This window comes from Erinaceus europaeus, chromosome 12 (genome assembly GCF_950295315.1).
Source record: "Erinaceus europaeus chromosome 12, mEriEur2.1, whole genome shotgun sequence".
NCBI classification, from domain to species: domain Eukaryota; kingdom Metazoa; phylum Chordata; class Mammalia; order Eulipotyphla; family Erinaceidae; genus Erinaceus; species Erinaceus europaeus.
Window position 1 is genome coordinate 2,265,911 of NC_080173.1, and position 22,730 is coordinate 2,288,640.

The window sequence follows — 22,730 nt, forward strand, 5'->3', positions numbered from 1 at the left end:
GCCAGAGTGATGGGTGTGAGGGAGGGAACAGGAGACAGGAGACAGACGGGAGCCCAGGCAGGACAGCCAGGAGGCCAGGGAGCAGGGTGAATGAGAGGAGGGCTCAGCCCGTGGACATACACGCGCACACAGGCACATGTACACATGTTGTTTTGGAGGTTTTTCTGCTTCCTGAGTTTTAATCAAATTGTTCATGAGAAACAAGAAGACACAGAAGAGGAACTAAGGCAAACAGGGGCCCTGACATGCAAACCTTACGCACACATGCTCTGAGCACTGGGCACTCATACAGACGGGGCAGACACAGCCAGACCCCACCAGGGCACACACGCAGACTCACAGACACAGACACAGACACACAGACAACGCACACACACAACAGACAAACAGACTCACAGACACAGACATACAACAGACACACAGAGGAACACACAGACGACACACACAGCAGACACAGCGACAACAGACACAGACACACACATGCACATACATACCAGACACACAGACACATACACGGACAGACACACACACACACACACACACACACGCACAGACACCTTAGACCAGTGCCCTGAGCAGGTGTCTCCCCCCTCCTCCAGGCTCAGCCCCTCTGTGCAGAAAGGAGCAGCAGAGCCTGGCACTGCCATGCCCACACCAGGGGGGCCGATGCAAACGCCCTGGCTCCCCAGGCCACTGGACGCTGGAAAGACGGGCCTCATTCTGGGGGAACCAGGCACATCCTAGTGTTGAGATCTCTGACGTGGGTTCAACTCGAACTTCTTAGGACGACTCTGAGGAGGGAGAGGGATTGAGGAGGGAGGAGGAGACGGGTCAGCTGGGGGCGAGGAGGAGGAGGAGGAGACCTCTGAGGCATAGCCCCAGAAAGGAGGAGGGCGGAGAGGGAACTGGAATCTTTTCCTCTGATCGCCAGGCTCCCCAGCCCTGCTCCAGGTCTGGGTGCTCTGGCCAAGGGAGTCCCCAGACTTCCTTGGAAAAGAGAACTTCGAGTGGAATCCTCCCTTTGGCTCTTTCCCAGGGGCCAGCTGGGGAGCTGGGGGCCTGGACGGTGGACAAAATGGGAAGGGGTCCAGGGTGCCACAATGCTGCCTTACAGACGAGAACCCAGCGGAGCTGCTTCTGGGCCACTGACATATCCATCTCCCAGAAGATCCCTGGTCTGGAAGGGGCTGTCAGAGCCAGGCATCTCCTCTGACTGTAGGGAAGCCATCTTTGTCTGAGGCAGGGCTGAGGGGCCCAAGTCGCTTCCGAAGGAGAGATCAGTAACCCTTCAGACGCTGGTGGCAGAAGGATGGCCTGCCCCACTGTCACGGCTGGCTCTCCCCCAAGTGGGGGGCAGGTGTGCTGATGATATAACCCCCAGCTCCCACCTCATGGCCCAGAGCGGGGACAACAGGTCCCACAAGGAGATGAGAGAAACTTGGGAGGCGATGTCATGGAGGCGGGGGCCTCAGGTCCAGCATGGTGCCCCTAAGAGGAGCTGTCACTGCCTGTGGGCGACATGAGCCCCCCCAAAGCCAAGTTCCCGTCCCCCACATGGGAGCCAGAGCCGGCATCTCGTGGAAGCCCGGGCTGCGCCAGGCTCGGTCGGCCACACAGACACCGGCCTCCTAGACGAGAGACTCCTTGACCCCCGGGCGCACCGTCTGTGCCAGGGGCGAGGAGGACAGGAGGGTAGGGTCCACAGAGCTGACGGGAGCGAGCTCCGTGGCGGGTCCTAAGTCCTGTGGTGAGCCCGGGTCCTCCTTGCTCTGCTGGCCACCGTCCCTGCGGTCCGGGCCGTACATCCTGCTCATGGACTCGGCGATCAGGCCCTCCTGCTCAGGGGCACCAGCCCCGCTGCCGTCCTGGCTGTGGCGGTACAGGTAGGAGGCCTGCTTCACGGATCGCTGCAGCAGGTGGCGGCGGTAGGCCCTCTGGATCTTGACGGCACACACCTCCTCGTGCTTCCTCTTGAGGGTGGTGGTGATGGGCTCGTAGGACACCTTGGAGGGGTTGGCCGCCATGAACTTCTCCTCCATGGTCTGCTTGAGGGCGTCCATCTCGCCGGAGTCGCCCAGGACCTCCTTGGTCAGGGCGAACAGGATGTCCAGGCAGTGGATCTTGTCCCCCGGCACCATGGGCAGGTCCAGGGTGATGAGCTTGATCTTGTTGGGCTTGGCGATCCGCAGCGGCTCCTGGAGGGTGTCCACGAAGTCCGAGAGGCGGCTGTAGTCGATGAACTGTGTGGCATCAGCGTCGAACTTCTCCCACGTCTCGTAGAACATGTCGAAGTCGTCCTCGCCCAGGGGCTCGCTGCTCTCCTCCGTGGCCACACTGAAGTTCTCCAGGATGATGGCGATGTACATGTTGACCACGATGAGGAAGGAGATGATGATGTAGCTGCAGAAGAAGCAGATGCCGATGGACGGGTTGCCACAGTCGCCCCTGACGCTGGAGCCCGGGTTCTCGAGCGTGGGGTCGCAGTCGGGGGGCCCGCTGTTGAGGATGGGGTTCAGCAGCCCGTCCCAGCCGGCCGACGTGGTGATCTCGAACAGGCAGATGATGCTGTTTCCGAACGTCTCGAAGTTGAACATGTCGTCGATGCCCGACTCCTTCTTGACGTAGGCGAAGTTGGACATGCCGAAGATGGAGTAGATGAACATGACGAGGAAGAGCAGGAGGCCGATGTTGAAGAGGGCGGGCAGGGACATCATGAGAGCGAAGAGCAGCGTGCGGATGCCCTTGGCCCCGCGGATCAGACGCAGGACGCGCCCGATCCTCGCCAGGCGGATCACACGGAACAGGGTGGGTGACACGAAGTATTTCTGGATCAGGTCAGAGAGCGCGAGGCCTGCGGGGAGGGGCCGGTGAGGACCGCCATTCCGGGGGGAGGCTGGGCCCAGCCTGGGACTGCTCTCCAGATGGGAGCAGAAGCCCAGGTGTCTCTCTGTTTCTCTGTCTCCCCTTCTGTCTCAATTTCCCTCTGTCCTAGCAAATCAAAATAAAGTGGGGGGGGGGGGGTTGGGCGGTAGCGCAGCGGGTTAAGTGCATGTGGTGCAAAACACAAGGACCGGTTTAAGGATCCCGGCTTGAGCCCCCGGCTCCCCACCTGCAGGGGAGTCGCTTCACAGGTGGTGAAGCAGGTCTGCAGGTGTCTGTCTTTCTCTCCCCCTCTCTGTCTTCCCCTCCTCTCTGCATTTCTCTCTGTCCTATCCATTAATGAATGACATCAACATCACCAACAACAATAATAACCACAACAAGGGCAACAAAAGGGAAAAAATGGCCTCCATGAGCAGTGGATTCATGGTGCAGGCACTGAGCCCCAGCAATAACCCTGGAGGTAAAAAATAAAATAAAATAAAATAAAATAAAATAAAATAAAATAAGGGAGTTGGGTGGTAGCACAGCGGGTTAAGCGCATGTGGTGCAAAGTACAAGGAGCGGTTTAAGGATCCTGGTTCGAGCCCCCGGCTCCCCACGTGCAGAGGAGTCACTTCACAGGTGGTGAAGCAGGTCTGCAGGTGTCTTTCTCTCCCCCTCTGTCTTCCCCTCCTCTCTCCATTTCTCTCTGTCCTGTCCAACAACGATGACAACAATAATAACTACAACAATAAAACAACAAGGGCAACAAAAGGGAATAAATAAAAAAATAAATATTAAAAAATAAAAATAATAAAGTAGGGGGCCAGATTGTGGTACACCGGGTTGAGCACACTCATTACAGTGAGCAAGAACCCAGGTTTGAGTCCCCAGTCCCCACCTGCAGGGGGAAAGATTTGTGAGTGTGAAGTGGGGCTGCAGGTGTCTCTCTGTCTCTTCCTTTCTCTATCACCCCTTCCCCTCTCCATTGTTATGGCTGTCTCTATCCAATAAATAAATAAAGATAAAAATAAAGTAGGAAAAAATGGTCACCAGGAGCAGTAAATTCATGGTGCCAACAGCCCAGCGATAACCCTGGAGGCAAATAAAAAAATAAAGAAATAAACAAAGACTCAGCTCTGGCCAGCCCTGCTCACCCACGATGGACAGGATGACCACCACGAAGTCGAAGATGTTCCAGCCGACGGTGAAGTAGTACTGGCGCAGGGCGAACATCTTGAGCACACACTCGCCCGTGAAGATGATGATGAACACCATGTTGATGTAGTACAAGACGTCCACCTTGAGGTCGCTCTGGTCATCCGTCTCCACCATCATGGTGACCATGTTGAGGCAGATGAGGATCATGATGGTGATGTCGAACGCCTGCTTCATCACAAAGTCGTACACCAGGCCCTGGATCTTGTTCTGCAGCAGGGGCCGTGCGGGGCGTGAGGGCCCAGGATGGACAGGACAGACAGACAGAACCCACCGGGTGATAAGGCGGCACGGGGAGAAGAGACAGAGAGACAGAGACAGAGACAGAGACAGAGAGAGGAGTAATTGGAGCTTATGTTGAAGTCAGCCAGGGAAGGAAGTGGAGACCCCATCAGAATAGAAGCTTTCTTTGTTTCCTTCCTTCCTTCCTTCCTTCCTTCCTTCCTTCCTTCCTTCCTTCTTCCTTCCTTCCTTCCTTCCTTCCTTCCTTCCTTCTTCCTTCCTTTCTCTCTCTCTCTCTCTCCCTCTTTTTTCTCTTCCTTTCTTTCTTTTTTCTTTCTTTCTGTAGGAAATAAGAGTCAGTCATTGTTACCATGGGTGTCTGAGTCCTCTATTATTTCATTTTTTAATTATTTTTTTCACCACTCCTGTCACCAAAGGTCTGTGTCCCCTTCTCCACCCCACAGAGATAACCACTATCGGTCTCCCAGAGTCTTGAACACAAGTTGACATTTTGGTTTTTTTTTCCACATTCGTATATTCGATCGCCCGTGTTCCACATGTGAGTGGAATCATTCTGTAGTCGACCTTCACCTCCATACTTGCTTCACTCCAATTCCATGCAATTGGAGATTATGCTCTTTATTTTTTGTTTTTATGAACGCGAAGAGAGACCAGAGCCCTGCTCAGCTGTGGCTGATGCTGTGGGTGGTGCTGGGAATTGAACCTGAGATCTCTGAGCCTCAGGCATGAGGGTCTTTTGTAGAACCACTGCGCTGTCTCCCCAGGTCATTCTGTGGGGTCCCTGGACACCCTTTCCTGCTGTGCTTCCTGTCAAGGCCCCACCATGCCTCCTTGCTTCTCCTGAGCCACACCTCACGGGCGTCTGGATGTCTTCCTCCCCCTTCTAGGCCTCAGCCAGGGAAGGAGGTGGCTGGACCCTGAGGGCTGTGCCAGGTAGAGTGGGGCATCCGGGAGCCGGCACTGAGTGGGCACTGCTGTGTGGCTACACGGAGCTGCGTTTTCTGCCATAGACACCCAGAATCTGACTCTTCCTGGTGGGCAGAGCACAAGCCAGGTCTGGCCCCCATCAGCCTCCTGGGGCAGGAGCCCCTAGAGGCTACAGCAGGAGGGGCCCAGAGAACACACATACCTGGGGTCTGGGAATCGGCTTCTGCGGCTTCTTAGAGCCAAGCTTCTTCATGGCATTATAGTATTTCTTCTGTTCCTCTGTCATGAAGATGTCTTTCCCTCCAAAGTATAGTGAGATGAAACCCGTAAAACTGAGGTTCCCTTCCCTGCTTCCCACCCTCAAAGGAAGCCCCATGCTAGCGGAAAGGCCTAGTGGGAAGTAGGGCAGACACCCTGGTGGGGCCAGAGAGGAGGGCTGAGGAAGCTGGGGGCTGTGAGGCCCCAAGAACAGGGGAGCAGAGTGGGGCGGGAGAGGGGAGGGGGCTAGCTCTGCCTCATGTCTGTTTGGGCCACTAACACAGTGGGACTCAGCATGGCCAGGGGGGAGGTGGCACAGAGCAGAGCATGTGGGGACCCAGCGTGGCCCAGGGGGGAGGTGGCACAGAGCAGAGCATGTGGGGACCCAGCGTGGCCCAGGGGGGAGGTGGCACAGAGCAGAGCATGTGGGGACCCAGCGTGGCCCAGGGGGGAGGTGGCACAGAGCAGAGCATGTGGGGACCCAGCGTGGCCCAGGGGGGAGGTGGCACAGAGCAGAGCATGTGGGGACCCAGCGTGGCCAGGGGGGAGGTGGCACAGAGCAGAGCATGTGGGGACCCAGCGTAGCCAGGGGGGAGGTGGCACAGACCAGAGCATGTGGGGACGAGCGTGGCCCAGAGGGGGAGGTGGCACAGAGCAGAGCATGTGGGGACGAGCGTGGCCCAGGGGGGGAGGTGGCACGGACCATCACACAGATGAGGGACAGGAGGTGGGAGGGTGGGGGACTTGCTCAAGGTCACCCAGGGGTCGTGCCCCAGACCCCCTCCACACACAGCAGCACTGTGAGCTCTGGGTCTGCTCGTATTTGCTAGCGGAGGTGGGAGGCCGGGGGGACACTCATCTTCTTCTTCTGCTGGTTGAAGTTGTCGATGATGACCCCGATGAAGAGGTTGAGGGTGAAGAAGGAGCCGAAGATGATGAAGATGACAAAGTAGAGATACATGTAGATGTTCACCTCGTACTTTGGCTGCTCTTCCTTCTGCAGGGGCCGTGGGGTGGCACGGGTACATGGCTGAGTCTGCAGCTGCCCCTGCTCCCCCCTTTGCAGAGGGCAGGGGGAGTCTGGGACCCAGAGGAGGTTCCCGCCACCAGGCTGCTGGGACTCGGGGACTCCTGGGAGGCTGCCCTTGGAGCCCTCCTGCCCTGCAGGGCTCAGCGTCTCCTGCTCACCTCCCTGGAGTCCACAGCTGCATACATGATGTCCATCCAGCCCTTGAAGGTGGCCTGGTGGCGGGAGGGCAGGAATGAGGGGAGGGGGCTGTCCCTGCCCCCACAGCCATGATTTCCCTCCCTGCCCTGGGCCGGTCCATCTGGCCAAGCAGCAAAGAGCCCAGAGAGGCCCAGACACTACCTGGGGTGGGAGGCACAGCACTGGAAGCAGGACAGCAGGACAAGCAGGATGGCAGGACAAGCAGTCCCTAGCTGGTGGTGATAGGCTCAGGTGAAGGGAGCATGGGAGGGGCCGGGCGCACTCACCACCTGCAGCAGAGACAGGTAGCCCAGTCCCACGTTGTCGTAGTTGACCTTGACGTTGAGCCAGCGCACCTGGCCCGTGTGCATCAGGCTCTCGCACTCGGACTTGTTGTTGACCTCGGAGATGTCAAAGCGCTCGGACGTGGTGGTGTTGATGCAGTAGTAGAACTTCCCGGCAAACAGGTTGACGCCCATGATGCTGAAGATGAGCCAGAAGATGAGGCAGACAAGGAGGACGTTCATGATGGACGGAATGGCACCCAGGAGGGCGTTGACCACCACCTGGGGGCCGAGGGGGGCACGGCCGGCTCACCTGGGGGCCGAGGGGGCACGGCCGGCTCACCTGGGGGGCGAGGGGGGCACAGCTGGCTCTACTTCCCCATGGGGGGTGGTGAGAAGTCTTAGACACCTCTGTTCCCCACTAACCAGGGGAACACACCACATTAAGAATTGTCGGGAGTCGGGTGGTAGCGCAGCGGGTTAAGTGCTCATGGAGCAAAGTGCAAGGACCGGCATAGGGATCCCGGTTCGAGCCCTTGGCTCCCCACCTGCAGGGGAGTCGCTTCACAGGCAGTGAAGCAGGTCTGCAGGTGTCTGTCTTTCTCTCCCCCTCTCTGTCTTCCCCTCCTCCCTCCATTTCTCTCTGTCCTATCCAATAACAACGACATCAATAACAATAGTAACTACAACAATAATGGAGACAACAAGGGCAACAAAAAGGAAATAGATAAATAAATAAATGTTTTTTTAAAAAAAGAATTGTCACTCATGGGGCCAGGTGGTGGTACACCTGGGTAAGTGCATATGTTACAGTGTGCAAGGACCCGGGTTCAAGCCCCTGGTCCCCACCTGCAAGGGGAACGTTTCACAAGTGGTGAAGCAGGGCTGCAGGCTCTATCTCTCTCCCTCTGTCCATCTCCCTTCTCAATTTCTTTATCTCTATCCAATAATAAATAAAATAAAATAAAAAGCAAAGGAATTGTCCTTCAGGGAAGGCTTCCTGGAGGAGAGCCAATTTGAGAAGTTATCTGCCAGGCTATTACTGGTGGTGGTGGTGGTGGTGACGGGGCATGAGACTGTTGATCGGGGAGGGCTCTCTGCTTGGCTGGAACCGTCAGCCCTGAGAGTGGGCGCTGGGTTTTCTCTGGAAGCAGCTTGGTCACAGGTCACCGGGCAAGAGGCAAAAACACTCCTGCCTCGGCCCCCAGAGGAAACCCAGCGCTCATGACGGGCTCTCGGCGTCAGAGCTGCAGGCGGCTTGGGGACTGGGGGGCTTCGGAGAAGCAGGAGCGGGCCTGGAGCCCCCCTCCCCCACCAGCCCTCTGGCTGCTCCCCACCTGTGGGTCTCAGCCAGGGCTCATCCGAGGGCTGCCCCACTTCAAGGAGAAATGGTTTCTTGGGCTCTGGGTGGGGGTGGGCAGGGGTGTGTGTGGCCACACTGGGGATGCCCTGGGCAGCTCTGCCCTAGGCAGACAACCAAGCAGCTGGGTAGTGTGGCCAGGGCAGCTGTTCCCTCCGTGGGAGGGGTCCCTGGCCGGGGTGTGTGTGAGCCCACTGTGTGGAGCCCTCTCTCCACTCCTGTGGGGCTGGCCCCTGCAGCCCTCTCGAGGCTGGGGAGCGCTGTTTGTCTGGCCCTGTGTTTCTGCTCTCTAGGGGCTGGCCTCACACCTGCCCCTGTGTGAGCAGCAGCCCCAGGCTGAGTCCGGGTGAGGAAGGGGCTCCACGCAGACCGCAGACCTGCTTCCTCCTCTGCTCCTGGCTTTGTGCCCTAACAGGCAGCCCAGGAGCTGCCGCGGCCTTTGCCGCCCTCCAGTGGGGCAGGGAGGAGGTGGAGGGGACACGATGGCCAGTTACCTGGAGGACGAGCTTGACCTTGAGCCGGTCACCAGCCCTCTCTGCCTCCCTCGGCAGGGTGCTCAGAGCACAGACACGTGTCCCTCAGACCCACACGGAGAACCCCCAGTACCCACCCTCATGCCTTCAAATCTGGACAGTGCCCTCAGGGGGCGCAGGGCCCTCAGGGTGCGCAGGGATTTGATGGGTCCCAGCTCCGAGTAGCCCAGCCAGTGTGCCACCAGGCTGATGATGGAGACCTGGGAAAGGAGAGGCGGTCAGGGTGCAGCCTCTATCCGGGGACACAGATGCCGGGGACAGGTCGGTCAGCAGGCCTTCCTGGTCACGCGGCTACAGGCTCCCTCTCCCAGACCCCTCTCCGGTGGGTGTCCCATCAGCTGGGGCGTCTGGCAGCTGCCTCAAGATGCCACCGAGCCAGGGGCTGCGGCAGGTTAGCGGGTGGGGAGGAGGGTAGGGAGGTGGGTAGGGAGGGAATGGACCTACCTTCTTCCTGGGCCAGTGCGGGCATCAGAGACGCAGCATTTTTGTAAGCACTGTAGGTGACCCCTACACACCTTCTTGCTCCCAAGGCCCCTTTTACCCAGGAAATTTGAGACCCCCAACCTTACTGTCCCCCTCCCCCAGGAAGCTCTGTGATATGTCTCTGGAGGTGGCACAGAGGGGAAGAGGGAGGGAAGGAAGGAAGGAAGGAAGGAAGGAAGGAAGGAAGGAAAGAGAGGGTGTCTGATACGATGTGGGACTCTGGCAGCTCCTGTCCCTGAGACCCCACTTCCTGAGGTGCTGGGCCCGCTGCTGGCCTGGGGGTCGGTCCCAGGGCCGGGGAGGGCTGGCCGGCACACTCACGTCCACGATGAGGAAGTCCAGCCAGCACCAGGCGTTGGTGAAGTACACCTTGAAGCCGTACGCCACCCACTTGAGCAGCATCTCCACGATGAAGATGTAGGTGAAGACCTTGTCGGCGTACTCCAGGATGGTCCGGATGACGTGGTGCTTCTCTATGTAGATGTCCTCAAAGGCCTGGGGACAAGCAGCCGCTGAGCAGAGCCCCGCAGTGGGGCGGCAGCCCTGCCCTCCCCTGCCTGCAGCTGCGGTTCCCAGCTGGGGCCAGGCTGTAGGCGTCTCCCCCTGATCAGGGCCGAGAGAGCAAGTCTCCCCAGCCGAAGCCCCAGCACACTCTGTGGTCTTCTGAAGGTGACACCTCAATTCCGTCTGCCCCCTAAATTCCCAAGGCCCCTGCCAGATGGGGCGCAGAGAATCAGCCCATCAGAGCCCATATACTGAAGAAAGGACTCAGACACCGCGGGGAGGTGACCCACGTGGTCAAGCCCCGAGGTTCCCGGTTTGATCCCTGGAACCACAGGTACCAGGGTTGTGTTCTGACTTCTCTCTGCCTCATGTGGACCCCCCCATCTGTCTTTCTCTGTCTGTCTCTCTCTCTGTGTGTGTTTCTCTCCTTCTCTCTCTCAGTCTCTCTCATATGAGTCCCTTGACCAACTCAGAGTTGCAGTGTGCATGTGTCCACATGGGAGCAGGAGTTGTGTTCCCACTTGAGGGTTCTGCGTCTGCGGGCTGAGCCAGCCCAGGAACTCAGTGGCTGGATTCCAGATCCACAGATGAGAAGCTCAAGGCTGCCTGGAGCAGATGTGGAGAGACCTGGGCTCATGGATTCGGACACCTCAGGAAGCAGGTGTAGGGCCCTAAGCCGATCTTTGCTGAGCACCCGGGTGGCTCGAGCTAGTCTGTGGTGGTGGACAGCTGAGGCCGTTTTCAGCGGCACCGTGCTTGTGCCCCTACCTCCAACTCCCGTGGTTCAAGGTCAGCTTATGTATTTCCTACTTAATTGATGTATTTATTGACTGGAGACAGGGAGACATTGAGAGAGGAAGGGGAGACAGAATGAGAAAAAGAGACAGAGAGACACCTGCAGCACTGCTTCACTGCTTGGGAAGCTTTCCCTGCAGGTGGGAACTGGGGGTTTGAACCCTGGTCCTTGTGCATTGTAACATTCAGATATATATGTATTTTTATTTATTTAATTTTTAAAAAATATTTTATTTATTTATTAAAGAGAAAGATAGGAGAGAGAGAGAAAGAACCAGACATCACTCTGGTACATGTGCTGCCGGGGATCAAACTCAGGACCTCCTGCTTGAGTGTCTAGGGCCTTAGTCACTGCACCACCTCCCGGACCACTATGTGTATTTTTATTAATGATTTAATATTGATTTACAAACTTGTAAAGGGGGTATGATTCCACATGGTCCCCACCACTAGAGTTCTGTGTCCCGACTCCCTCCACTGGAGACTACAGTAGTTCTCCCAAGGTCACTGATATGGGTTGATTCTATAATTACCTATATCTATATATTTATATCTATATCTAGCCCCCCAGTTTTTCTTTTTTAACATTTAATTTATTTTTTAAAGTATTTTATTTATTTTATTTTTGAGAGAGATGCAGAGAGAGAAAGACACAGAGAGGAACACCAGAGCACTGCTCAGCTCTGGCTTATTGTGGTGCAGGGGACTGAACCTGGGACTTCGGAGCCTCAGGCATGAGAGTCTCTCTGCATAACCACTATGCTATCTACCCCCGCCCCACCCACCCCCAGTTTTTCAATTGCCCAGCCTTCACTTCCTTTCTTTTTATTTTATTTTATTTTTATTATCTTTATTTATTGGATAGAAATAGCCAGAAATTAAGGAGGGGGGTAGAGAGAGAGAAAGAGAGACACCTGCAGCCCTGCTTCACCACTTGCAAAGCTTTCCCCCTGCAGGTGGGGACCAGAGGCTCGAACCCGGGTCTTTGTGCGTAGTAGCATGTGCGCTCAACCAGGTGCGCCACCACCCGGTCCCATTCACTTCCTTTCTAAGTCACACCTATGCCATTTACTACTTCTGGGTGTCTTTCCTTTTCCCTCTTCTCTCCCAGATTAGAGGAACAGTGCCTGCTTTCCTCTGGTGCCCAGATTCACTGCCCTTTCATTGCTGACATAAAAACAAGACTCCTGGGAGTCGGGCGGTGGCGCAGCGGGTTAAGCGCAGGTGGCACAAAGCACAAGGACCAGTGTAAGGATCCCGGTTTGAGTCCCCAGCTCCCCACCTGCAGGGGGGTCGCTTTACAGGCGGTGAAGCAGGTCTGCAGGTGTCTATCCTTCTCTCCCCCTTTCTGTCTTCCCCTCCTCTCTCCATTTCTCTCTGTCCTGTCCAACAACGACATCAATAATAACTACTACGACAATGATAAAAAAGAACCAACAAGGGCAACAAAAGGGAAAATAAATAAATGAATATAAAAAAAGATTTAAAAAAAAGATTAAAAAAAAAAGAAACAAGATTCCTGGTGACAAACACTTTGGGTCCTGGTGGAATGGGGGTTCAGAGCCCTCTGCTCATCTTTCCCTGTCATTAACCCCTCTGGGAGGATGGACCAAAATTATTTTGGGGAGCAGAAGGTGGGTTCTGGCTTCTGTAATTGCTTCTCTGCTGGACACCGGCGTTGGTAGTAGATCCACACGCCCATTGTCCGTATACTTTGTATCCACAGGCGAGTTCCTCTGGGCTTCCCTCCCACCTTGTGGAGACTAGGGGTGCCCAGGAGGGTGTGCTGTGGGCCTGGCACCTGTCTGTCCATGTCTGTCTCCCACCCCAGGGTGGCACCTACCAGGGCTCCACTGCTAAGCAGGATCATGAAGACGATGAAGGTCTCGAACCAGTTGTGCTCGACGATCTTGAAGCAAGCCCTGCGGAGCGTCCACCACATCTTCCCCCGGCCCTGGGAAACGTCCACATAGAGGCAGGAGCAGCGCTGCACGCAGGCTGGGGGCACAGGCACGGCGTCACGCTCCTGCCACCCTCCCCGGGGGCCCTCCAGCCCCCTACCTCGCCGCCCCCAGATGCACCTGGCTCTCTACTGCAGACGGAACCCGGGTGGGCGGCGGGACGGGCCACCATCTCCCTTCTCGTGGGGATCCCGGGCCCTCCACCCACTGTCCACCGGCTCAGGTTCTGCCCACGCCAAGGGCTCTGTCACGGGGATTCTGTGCCAAAGCTTGGGGCTGCTATGGCTGCCACCCAGAAGCTTGGGGGTCAGGCCCTGACACCTGCTCTTACTCCCGCCCTCCCCGGGGCAGCCGGGCAGGGTGGCATCAGACCCCGCATGCTGTCGGGGACGAGCTTGTCCCCGGGGTCAGGTCGGGCATGGCTGGAAGGGCTCACCCTCTGTGAAGCACTCCTCAGGCTGCTCCCCGTCGGGGTTCTCCTCCGCCTGCTCCTCAGGGTCGGCCTCTGGTGGCTTGTAGTCCGCTGTGCTACAGACGGAGGAGTTTCCGTCGTAGAGGGGCCGTGGTGGGTTCTGTGGGGGCCACGGGGCCACAGAGGTGAGGTTGGGAGGCCAGTGGGGAGGGGTTCTCTCACCCATTCACTCAGCCCTGCGTGACAGTGCTTGCGGGACCTCTGTGCCGGCAGCTGGGGTCCTGCCCTCGCAGCACCGGGGGCAGAGCTGGTCCAAGGAGATGGGTGAGGGCCTTGGCTGAGGGGAGAGGCGGGGGACAAGCAGGCAGGCTGTGAAGAGAGGAGGCTCATACCCACTGGGGGCTCGGGCAGGGGTGGTGCAGGAAGGGCTGAGCACTGGAGGTTTTGGGTTTTTTTTTAAATTGTTTTATTATTTTTTTTAAATGGGGAATTAATGTTTTACATCCAACAGTAAGTACAATAATTTGGGAGGTTTTGGGTTTTGTTTTTAACTTGAGCCCTGCTCTGCTCTGTTGTGTGGTGGTACCAGGGATTGAACCTGGGGCCTCGGAGCTTTAGGCATGCAAATCTGTTGCCTAAACCACTGCTCTTTCCCCTGGCCTCCAGGAGGTACTCTGTGAGCAGCTAGAGAGAATCAGGATAGAACTGAGGATGCCACAGCCTGGAGACAGCAGGTCCGGGCTGCCCCTGAGGTCTGCACCTCCCTCCCCGTTCCCCCCACCTCCTCTGCTTGGCTGAGGAGCCCAGAACAGGAGAATGTCTCCCAGGTGACGCTCCAGCCAGAGAAGCCAGTGGAAGTGGGTGGACACACGGCACCACCCCCTGGCTCGGCCTCCGGTCACCACCTCTCAGCACTTTCCTGAACTGGTCTCCATCCCACAAACTGAGCCGTGTGTGACTAGTATGAGGCTTCCAGAAGGGACGGTGGAAAGGGCAGTGGGGGGGGGGGGGGCGGCAGAGGCGCACCTGATTAAGCACATATAGCACTGTGCGCAAGGACCTGGGTTCGAGCCCCTGCTCCCCACCTACAGGGGGAAAGCTTCAAGAGTGGTGAAGCGGGGCTGCAGGTGTCTCTCTGTCTCTCTCCCTCTCTATCTCCCCCCTTCAATTTCTCTCTGTCCTATCCAATAATAATTAAAAAAAGGCCACCAGGACCTGTGGGTTCGTAGTGCTGGCACTGAGCCCCAGCGACAACCCTGGGGGGAAATGGATGTGTGGGGCGGGGGCAGTTCTGGGTCCACAGTGGTAAACAGAGACTGGGGAGGGGGGCCCTTGTCCCCAGTAGAGAGAAAGGGGAATGGAGGCACAGGGCGGGCGGTCCACTGAGACGTTTGCCTGGCCTGTGCGCCCCAGTCCCCATGGCCCCGAAGCTGGACCTGCTCCCTGTAAGGTCTCCAGAGCCTTGACCCTGAGTGCCCTCCTGCCCCCCACCAGCTCCTCATACCCGGGTTGAGGTTGGCGCCAGGGCTCCTGGGTATTTATAGCTTGGCCTGCGCTCAGTCAGTGTATATTCGGGGGTGGGGGAGGGAGGAGCCATCAACTTCCAGGGCAAAGTTCATGCAGATTGTAGCACCCGGCCAGGCCCAGGGCCCACAGGGTGGGAGGTGGGCAAGGGGTGTCCCAGCCTTTCCCCGCCAGACCCGGAGAGAGGGTGAGGGGTCTGGATCCTCTCCCGGCACCCTCCAGGGTGTCCTAAAGGCCCTTCCCACCTTTACAGGGGAGGAGCAGGAAGTGGGGATGTCACTGCACAGGCTGCAGGGTGGTCAGGGCCTATGCTCAGCCTCCTGCTCTTCCTGCCTCCAACCCTTCAAGGCTGCTGGCTGCTCTCAGAGACTCCAGCCCAGACCTGGGGCTTTGGCCCACATGGCAGGGTTTGCACCAGAAAATGAGAATGCCAGACCTGTCAGGGGCTTCAAGCCCACAGGGCATTGAGAGAGGCCTCGCGGGCCCCCAGGTCAAGGCCGCCGTGCCCCAGAGTGTAGCGGGCTGGTGTGCAGAGCCCAGCGGCACTGAGGTGCGGGCGTCAAGGAATCCTGGTGCTCCTAGCAGTGCCTGTCCAGAAAGCTCCCAGGATGACACACAACCTGTCATCCAAAGCTCACAGCAGTGCCCTACACACGAGGAGCTGAGGCTGGGGGGCTCTGTGACCCGGCACAGAGAGAAGGGAAGCAACCTGGCTCACTTTATGTCGTCCAAAGCTCACAGCAGTGCCCTGCACACGAGGAGCTGAGGCTGGGGGGCTCTGTGACCCGGCACAGAGAGAAGGGAAGCAGCCAGGCTCACTTTATGTCGTCCAAAGCTCACAGCAGTGCCCTGCACACGAGGAGCTGAGGCTGGGGGGCTTTGTGACCCGGCACAGAGAGAAGGGAAGCAGCCAGGCTCACTTTATGTTGTCCAAAGCTCACAGCAGTGCCCTGCACACGAGGAGCTGAGGCTGGGGGGCTCTGTGACCCGGCACAGAGAGAAGGGAAGCAGCCAGGCTCACCTTGCTGTCCTCGGGCTCCGAGAATGTGTCCGTCTCCTCCTCTGTGGGCATCTCCAGGTCCGACTCCTCGGAGGCGATGGGCACATGGATGGTCAGGTAGGGGTTGTTGATGAAGTTGAGGTGGTCCAGCTCAGTGCTGGGGGGCATCCCGTCGGGCAGGCCCACGTGGTTCAGGATGTGACCGTCCTTCTTGGGGTCCTTGTCTCCCTCCTCCGGCAGCGGCTCCTTCTTCTCGTCTTGGGGGGCGCCCTCCCCGGCCTCCCCGGCCTCCCCGAGTGGCCCGATACTCCGCACGATGTTGGCGGGGCTCGGCAGCTGGCCGTGCAGGAGCCCCAGCAGGAAGGCCTTGGCGAAGGCCACCCCCCACTTGATGCGGCCAATGGCGATCTGCAGGTTGTTCATCTCACCGTCCTCGTCCGAGGCCGCCAGGCTGTCGGCACTGAAGGAGCTCAGAAGCAGCGCTAGGAACAGGTTGAGGACCTGGGGGTGGGGAGGGGTGGGGAGGGGTGGGGCGGCTCAGCCTCCAGGCAACTGGGGTGCCCTTCACACAACACAAGGGCTCTCTATGCTCAGGTCTGAATCATTACTCAGGGCCTCACTACACACAGAGAATGAGCACTGAGCTGGATCCCCAGCACAGCCTCAGGCCCAGTGGGGCGCACCTGGTTGAGCGCACACATTACAGTGCACAGGGACCCGGGTTCAAGCCCCCGCTCCCCACATGCACGGGGTGGGGGGAGGAAAGGGTTCTCGAGAAGTGAAACAGAGCTGCAGCTCTCTTTCTCTTCTCTGTCCCCCTTCCATCTCAATTTCACTGTCTCCATGCAAAATAAACAGACAAACAAGTCAATATAAAAGGCATTGGCTCATGTGTCCACAGCACGGCTTGGGAAGGGACGGATGTTACTATCATCCACACTTTGCATAAAGGGAAACTGAGTCTTGGGCCAGATGGTGGAGCACCGGGCTGAGCGCACATGCTACAGTGAGCAAGGACCTGGGTTCAAGCCCCTGGTCCCACCTGCAAGGAGGAAGCATTATGAGTTGTGGAGCAGGGCTGCTGGTGTCTCTCCCTCTCTCCCTCTCTTTATCTCTCCTTTCCCTCTTGATTTCTCTGTCTCTATACAATAAATAGTAAATAAATAAAACATCTTTTTAAACTTTTAAAAAAGATTTAATTAATTAATTAATTAATTTTCCCTTTTGTTGCCCTTGTTGTCTCATTGTTGTTGTAGTTATTATTGTTGCTGTTGTTGATGTCGTCATTGTTGAATAGGACAGAGAGAAATGGAGAGAGGAGGGGAAGACAGAGAGGGGGAGAGAAAGACAGACACCTGCAGACCTGCTTCACCGCCTGGGAAGTGACTTCCCTGCAGGTGGGGAGCCGGGGGCTCGAACCGGGATCCTTACGCTGGTCCTTGCGCTTTGCGCCACCTGCACTTAACCCGCTGTGCCACCGCCCGACCCCCTCAGCAGGACTTTTAATAGATACTGTGCTCCTTGGTGGTCAGCTGCAGGGTCTGTACTCTGGAATGGGCATCAGACCTGTTTTCTTTTCTTGGGGTCCCCTGTTCCACTAACCCCTGACTTTCTCCCCCGACTCCTACTGGAGGAGTTACTGGTCTGCTTCTCCCAACTTTATTTTCTGCTGGGAGCTTCTTGTCCAGCAGACAGACCCCCAGTCGGGAAGGTACTAAGTGGTGTGTCTGGTGGAGACAGGAGCCACACTGCTAGACTTTGGACCCCAGAGGACAAGCCGTGTGGCCCGAGGCAAGCCACACCACGTCCCTCTGTGCAGAACTGAGCGGCCGGCACTCTCAGAGGCTCAGCACGCTGGCTGTGGTGCGGTGACAGGACCGGCCTGCAGAAGCACGGCGCAGTCAGCTTTAAGCCAGCTCAGCCCTCCTTGCTTTGCTTTTCTCTTCTCCTCTTTTCTATCTTTTTAGAAATTTATTCCTTTTCTTAATTAAAATTTTTTATTATTTTTATTTTGTTTGATAGAAACAGCCAGAAATCAAGAGGGAAGCGGGTGATAGAGGGAGAGAGGCAGAGAGACACCTGCAACACTGCTTCACCACTTGCAAAGCTTTCCCTCTGCAGGTGGGGACCAGGGACTTGAACCTGGGTCCTTGTGCACTGTAATGTGTGTGCTCAACCAGGTGCGCCATCACTTGGCCCCTAAAAATATGTTTCTTTTAAGATTATGCATGTATTTATTTATTATTGAACAGAAACAGAGAGAAATTGAGAGGAAGGGGAGATAGAGAGGTAGAGAGACAGAGAGACACCTGCAGCCCTGCTCCACCACTCGTGAAGCTTTCTCCCTACAGGTGGGGACCAGGGGCTTGAACCTGGGTCCTTGCGCACTGTGATGTGTGCACTCTACCAGGTGTGCCACCGCCTGGCCCCTGTCTGTCTTTCATTGTTTAGGGATGAGGACACTGAGTGCCAGAGAAGTGGGAGTCTTGTGGGGCACAGCACAGACCTGAACCCAGAACCACACAGGTGGGGGCCCAGCTCTGCTTCCACCACACCACCTGAAGGGCTCCGTTCTCTTAGACGTCGCGCGAACAGCCGCCCCGGAGGGTGTGCAGTGCAGTGTCTCCACCCGCCGCCCGCACACCATACCTAGGCCGTGAGCAGAGTGGAGGCTCCTCTGGAGTGAGGGCCCGGCTCCTGTCAGTCAGAGTGAGGGCCGGGGGTTTTCACCTCAGTGACGTAGGGCCCAGGGTGGCTGCCTGCCGGCCGCCTCGCTCACCACCTCCCTGGGTCTCTTAGTGCTTGGCTGCACCGGTGACCACCAGGTTTTCTTGCCATTGTAATGAGCACGGCCGGCACAGTGACTGCACTCTCTCTAGGAGAACACGGTGTGTGCTAGACATCTCTCAGTGAGCACGGCCGGCACAGTGACTGCACTCTCTCTAGGAGAACACGGTGTGTGCTAGACATCTCTCAGTGAGCACGGCCGGCACAGTGACTGCACTCTCTCTAGGAGAACACCGTGTGTGCTAGACATCTCTCAGTGAGCACGGCCGGCACAGTGACTGCACTCTCTCTAGGAGAACACCGTGTGTGCTAGACATCTCTCAGTGAGCACGGCCGGCACAGTGACTGCACTCTCTCTAGGAGAACACCGTGTGTGCTAGACATCTCTCAGTGAGCACGGCCGGCACAGTGACTGCACTCTCTCTAGGAGAACACGGTGTGTGCTAGACATCTCTCAGTGAGCACGGCCGGCACAGTGACTGCACTCTCTCTAGGAGAACACGGTGTGTGCTAGACATCTCTCAGTGAGCACGGCCGGCACAGTGACTGCACTCTCTCTAGGAGAACACGGTGTGTGCTAGACATCTCTCAGTGAGCACGGCCGGCACAGTGACTGCACTCTCTCTAGGAGAACACCGTGTGTGCTAGACATCTCTCAGTGAGCACGGCCGGCACAGTGACTGCACTCTCTCTAGGAGAACACCGTGTGTGCTAGACATCTCTCAGTGAGCACGGCCGGCACAGTGACTGCACTCTCTCTAGGAGAACACGGTGTGTGCTAGACATCTCTCAGTGAGCACGGCCGGCACAGTGACTGCACTCTCTCTAGGAGAACACGGTGTGTGCTAGACATCTCTCAGTGAGCACGGCCGGCACAGTGACTGCACTCTCTCTAGGAGAACACGGTGTGTGCTAGACATCTCTCAGTGAGCACGGCCGGCACAGTGACTGCACTCTCTCTAGGAGAACACGGTGTGTGCTAGACATCTCTCAGTGAGCACGGCCGGCACAGTGACTGCACTCTCTCTAGGAGAACACGGTGTGTGCTAGACATCTCTCAGTGAGCACGGCCGGCACAGTGACTGCACTCTCTCTAGGAGAACACCGTGTGTGTGTGTGTGTGTGTGTGTATGTGTGTGTGTGGGGGGGGTCCTTTCCAACTCTTTGCCCCAAGCTGCTTCCTTCTTTCTTTTTTCCCCAACCACTTTTCTGTCTTTGTCCCTCATCACACTTCACTGGTCTTTCTTTCCCTCCCTCAGGAGGAGGGTCCAGTTGCCAGAAACACATCTGAGATGGGAATTAGCTGCTCCGTGGGTCAGCACAGTGTGCGCACGGCTCCTGCTGGGACAGAAATAGCCAGCCCGGGCGGGGAGTGTGGAGAGGGTGACACCACGTCCCCTGAGCTCTGCGGGTGGGTTCCCTGGGCCCTGGGCACTTCCTCTTCCTCACAGTCACCCAGAGGACATGACTGGGTGCTACAGGTCCAGTGGCAGGCCCCCACTCTGGGCAGGGTGCCCTGGTGCCTCCAGCAGACCTGCTTCCCTGAAGCCTGGGGGGTAGGATGGGCAGAAAGTGGGGGTGTCGCCTGCCTCAGTTACTCTGCAGCTTCTGAGAGAAGTGGAGCAGCCACATAGTCCAGAGAGGATGTCAGTGCTGTGTGTGTGAGTGTGAGTGTGCGTGTCAGTGCTGTGTGTGTGTGTCAGTGCTGTGTGTGTGAGTGTGAGTGTGCGTGTCAGTGCTGTGTGTGTGAGTGTGAGTGTGCGTGTCAGTGCTGTGTGTGTGAGTGTGAGTGTGCGTGTCAGTGCTGTGTGTGTGAGTGTGGGTGTGCATATGAGTGCTGTGTGTGTGAGTGCTGTGTGTGTGAGTGTGAGTGCTGTGTGTGCGTGTCAGTGCTGTGTGTGTGAGTGTGGGTGTGCGTATGAGTGCTGTGTGTGTGAGTGTGAGTGCTGTGTGTGTGTGTCAGTGCTGTGTGTGTGAGTGTGCGTGTCAGTGCTGTGTGTGTGAGTGCTGTGTGAGTGTGAGTGTGAGTGCTGTGTGTGCGTGTCAGTGCTGTGTGTGTGAGTGCTGTGTGTGTGAGTGTGTGTGTGAGTGCTGTGTGTGTGTGAGTGCTGTGTGTGTGAGTGTGAGTGCTGTGTGTGTGAGTGTGAGTGTGCGTGTCAGTGCTGTGTGTGTGAGTGTGAGTGCTGTGTGTGTGTGTCAGTGCTGTGTGTGTGAGTGTGAGTGTGTGTGTGAGTGCTGTGTGTGTGAGTGTGTGTCTGAGTGCTGTGTGTGTGTGTCAGTGCTGTGTGTGTGAGTGTGAGTGTGCGTGTGTCAGTGCTATGTGTGAGTGTGTGTGTCAGTGCTGTGTGTGTGTCAGTGCCATGTGTGTCAGTGCTGTGTGTGAGTGTGCATGTCAGTGCTGTGTGTGTGAGTGTGTGTGTGTCAGTGCTGTGTGTGAGTGTGAGTGTGTGTGTCAGTGCTGTGTGTGTGTCAGTGCCATGTGTGTCAGTGCTATGTGTGAGTGTGCATGTCAGTGCTGTGTGTCAGTGCTGTGTGTGTGAGTGCTTTGTGTGTCAGTGCTGTGTGAGTGTGTGTGTGTCAGTGTTGTGTGTCAGTGCTGTGTGTGTGTGAGTGTGTGTGTGTCAGTGCTGTGTGAGTGTGTGTGTGTCACTGCTGTGTGTGTCAGTGCTGTGTGTGTGTGAGTGTGTGTGTGAGTGCTGTGTGTGTGTGTGAGTGTGTGTGTGAGTGTGTGTGTGTGAGTGTGTATGTGTGAGTGTGTATGTGTGAGTGTGTATGTGTGAGTGTGTGTGTGAGTGTGTGTGTGTCAGTGCTGTGTGTGTGTGTGAGTGCTGTGTGTGTGAGTGCTGTGTCAGTGCTGTGTGAGTGTGTGTGTCAGTGCTGTGTGTGAGTGCTGTGTGTGTGAGTGCTATGTTAGTGTTGTGTGTGTGTGTCAGTGCTGTGTGTGGGAGTGCTGTGTGTGTGTCAGTGCTGTGTGTGTGTGAGTGCTGTGTGTCAGTGCTGTGTGAGTATGTGTGTCAGTGCTGTGTGTGTGTCAGTGCTTTGTGTGTCAGTGCTGTGTGTGTCAGTGCTGTGTGTGTGTGTGTGTTGTGATGTACATGGAGGCAGGGCTACTCAACACTCCTGGTTGTAGAATCAGACCCCTTGGGCTCCAGTCAGCACGGGTCACTAAGTGACCTCCCTCAGCCTTTGCTCCTCAGGCGCATTGCCCTGGCGGGAGGCAGTGAGCACAAGAAAGCGCTCGGAATGCTGGGGGACGGCTAACTGGAGGCCAGCTGTCATCGTCACTGGTGTTGACATGGTCCTGATGGCCAGCGATGCCATCACTCCTGCTGTTGTTGCTGGGGCACACACACCCAGCCGCCCATGCAGGGCACTAGCTGTGTGGGCCTGGGCAGTGCCTCCTCAGATCACGGAGCCCAGGCTACCTGTCTGGCAGGGCTGCCGGGGCTCGGGGGTCAGCACGCAAAGGCCACACGGTACGACCAGGACTCCTAGACTAAGCACCGTGGCAGCCTCAATCACTGTGTGCAGCAGATGAGAACACCCATTTTCCTGGAGCTGGGCAGTGGCACACCCGGTTAATCAAAAATATTACCAAGTACGGGGACCTGGGTTCGAGCCCCCACTCCCCACCTGCATGGGGAGCACTATGAGTGGTTAAATAGGTCTGTAGGTGTCTGTCTCTCCCTCCCTCCATCTTCCCTCCTTTTTGAGTTTCTGTCTGTCCTATCCAATTTAAAAACAGAAAAAAAAAAAATAAAAAACATTTTCTTGAGAAGAAAAACAGAGGCCAGAGAGTGGCAATTACTTGCTCAAGTTTCCCAGCCGTGAGTGGAGAAGAAGGGCTGGAGACATGTTGGGGTTTGCACTCAGTCACCCCAGGTCCTTAAACACCAAGGGTCCCTCGCACCCCACCCCAAGCCCTCACCCCTCACTTGAAGGGACAGCCACCCCCGGGGCTAGGGGCTCGGGATCCTCCAGGGGCCTCTCCTCAGCTGAAGTGCCGCCCGCCTGCCCCAGTCCACCCCTGCCCCCAACCGCAGCTCAGCGATATCTGAGAAGTGCTGAGCCTGCAGCCCAAGGATTCCACCCGCCTCTGTGGAACGTGGGGACGTGTGTCTCCCGCCCCTGCCACCCAGGGCAGCACAGGCTACCACAGGGGGGCAGCTGGGCATAGTTTTCCTGGCCTCACCCCTGGCCCAACAGGCCCCCAGGGCAGCAGATAGAGATGCCTGCGTGGTCTGGGAGGTGGCGCAGTGGCTAAGGCACTAGACTCTCAAGCATGAGGTCCTGAGTTCAATCCCTAGCAGAACATGTACCAGAGTGATGTCTGCTTCTTTCTCCCCTCCTATCTTTCTCATTAATAAGTAAA

The 22,730-nt window shown here is 57.0% G+C and overlaps 1 protein-coding gene across 4 annotated transcripts in view; it reads right to left on the reverse strand.

Annotated features, from left to right (window-relative positions):
• Positions 1-354: 354 nt before the first annotated feature.
• Positions 355-22,730, reverse strand: part of SCN4A (sodium voltage-gated channel alpha subunit 4) — a 61,442-nt gene continuing 39,066 nt past the window's right edge. For all 4 annotated transcript variants that reach the window (XM_060202554.1, XM_007527692.3, XM_060202552.1 and 1 more), the window contains 11 exons: positions 15,593-16,072; positions 13,072-13,207; positions 12,518-12,672; positions 9,697-9,870; positions 8,970-9,092; positions 7,003-7,281; positions 6,697-6,750; positions 6,368-6,505; positions 5,453-5,557; positions 4,020-4,290; positions 355-2,851 (listed from right to left, as the gene is read on the reverse strand). In XM_060202554.1, the coding sequence (XP_060058537.1) occupies positions 1,629-2,851; positions 4,020-4,290; positions 5,453-5,557; positions 6,368-6,505; positions 6,697-6,750; positions 7,003-7,281; positions 8,970-9,092; positions 9,697-9,870; positions 12,518-12,672; positions 13,072-13,207; positions 15,593-16,072 (3,138 nt within the window). In that variant the 3' untranslated portion in view covers positions 355-1,628. The remainder of the gene's footprint in view (positions 2,852-4,019; positions 4,291-5,452; positions 5,558-6,367; positions 6,506-6,696; positions 6,751-7,002; positions 7,282-8,969; positions 9,093-9,696; positions 9,871-12,517; positions 12,673-13,071; positions 13,208-15,592; positions 16,073-22,730) is intronic.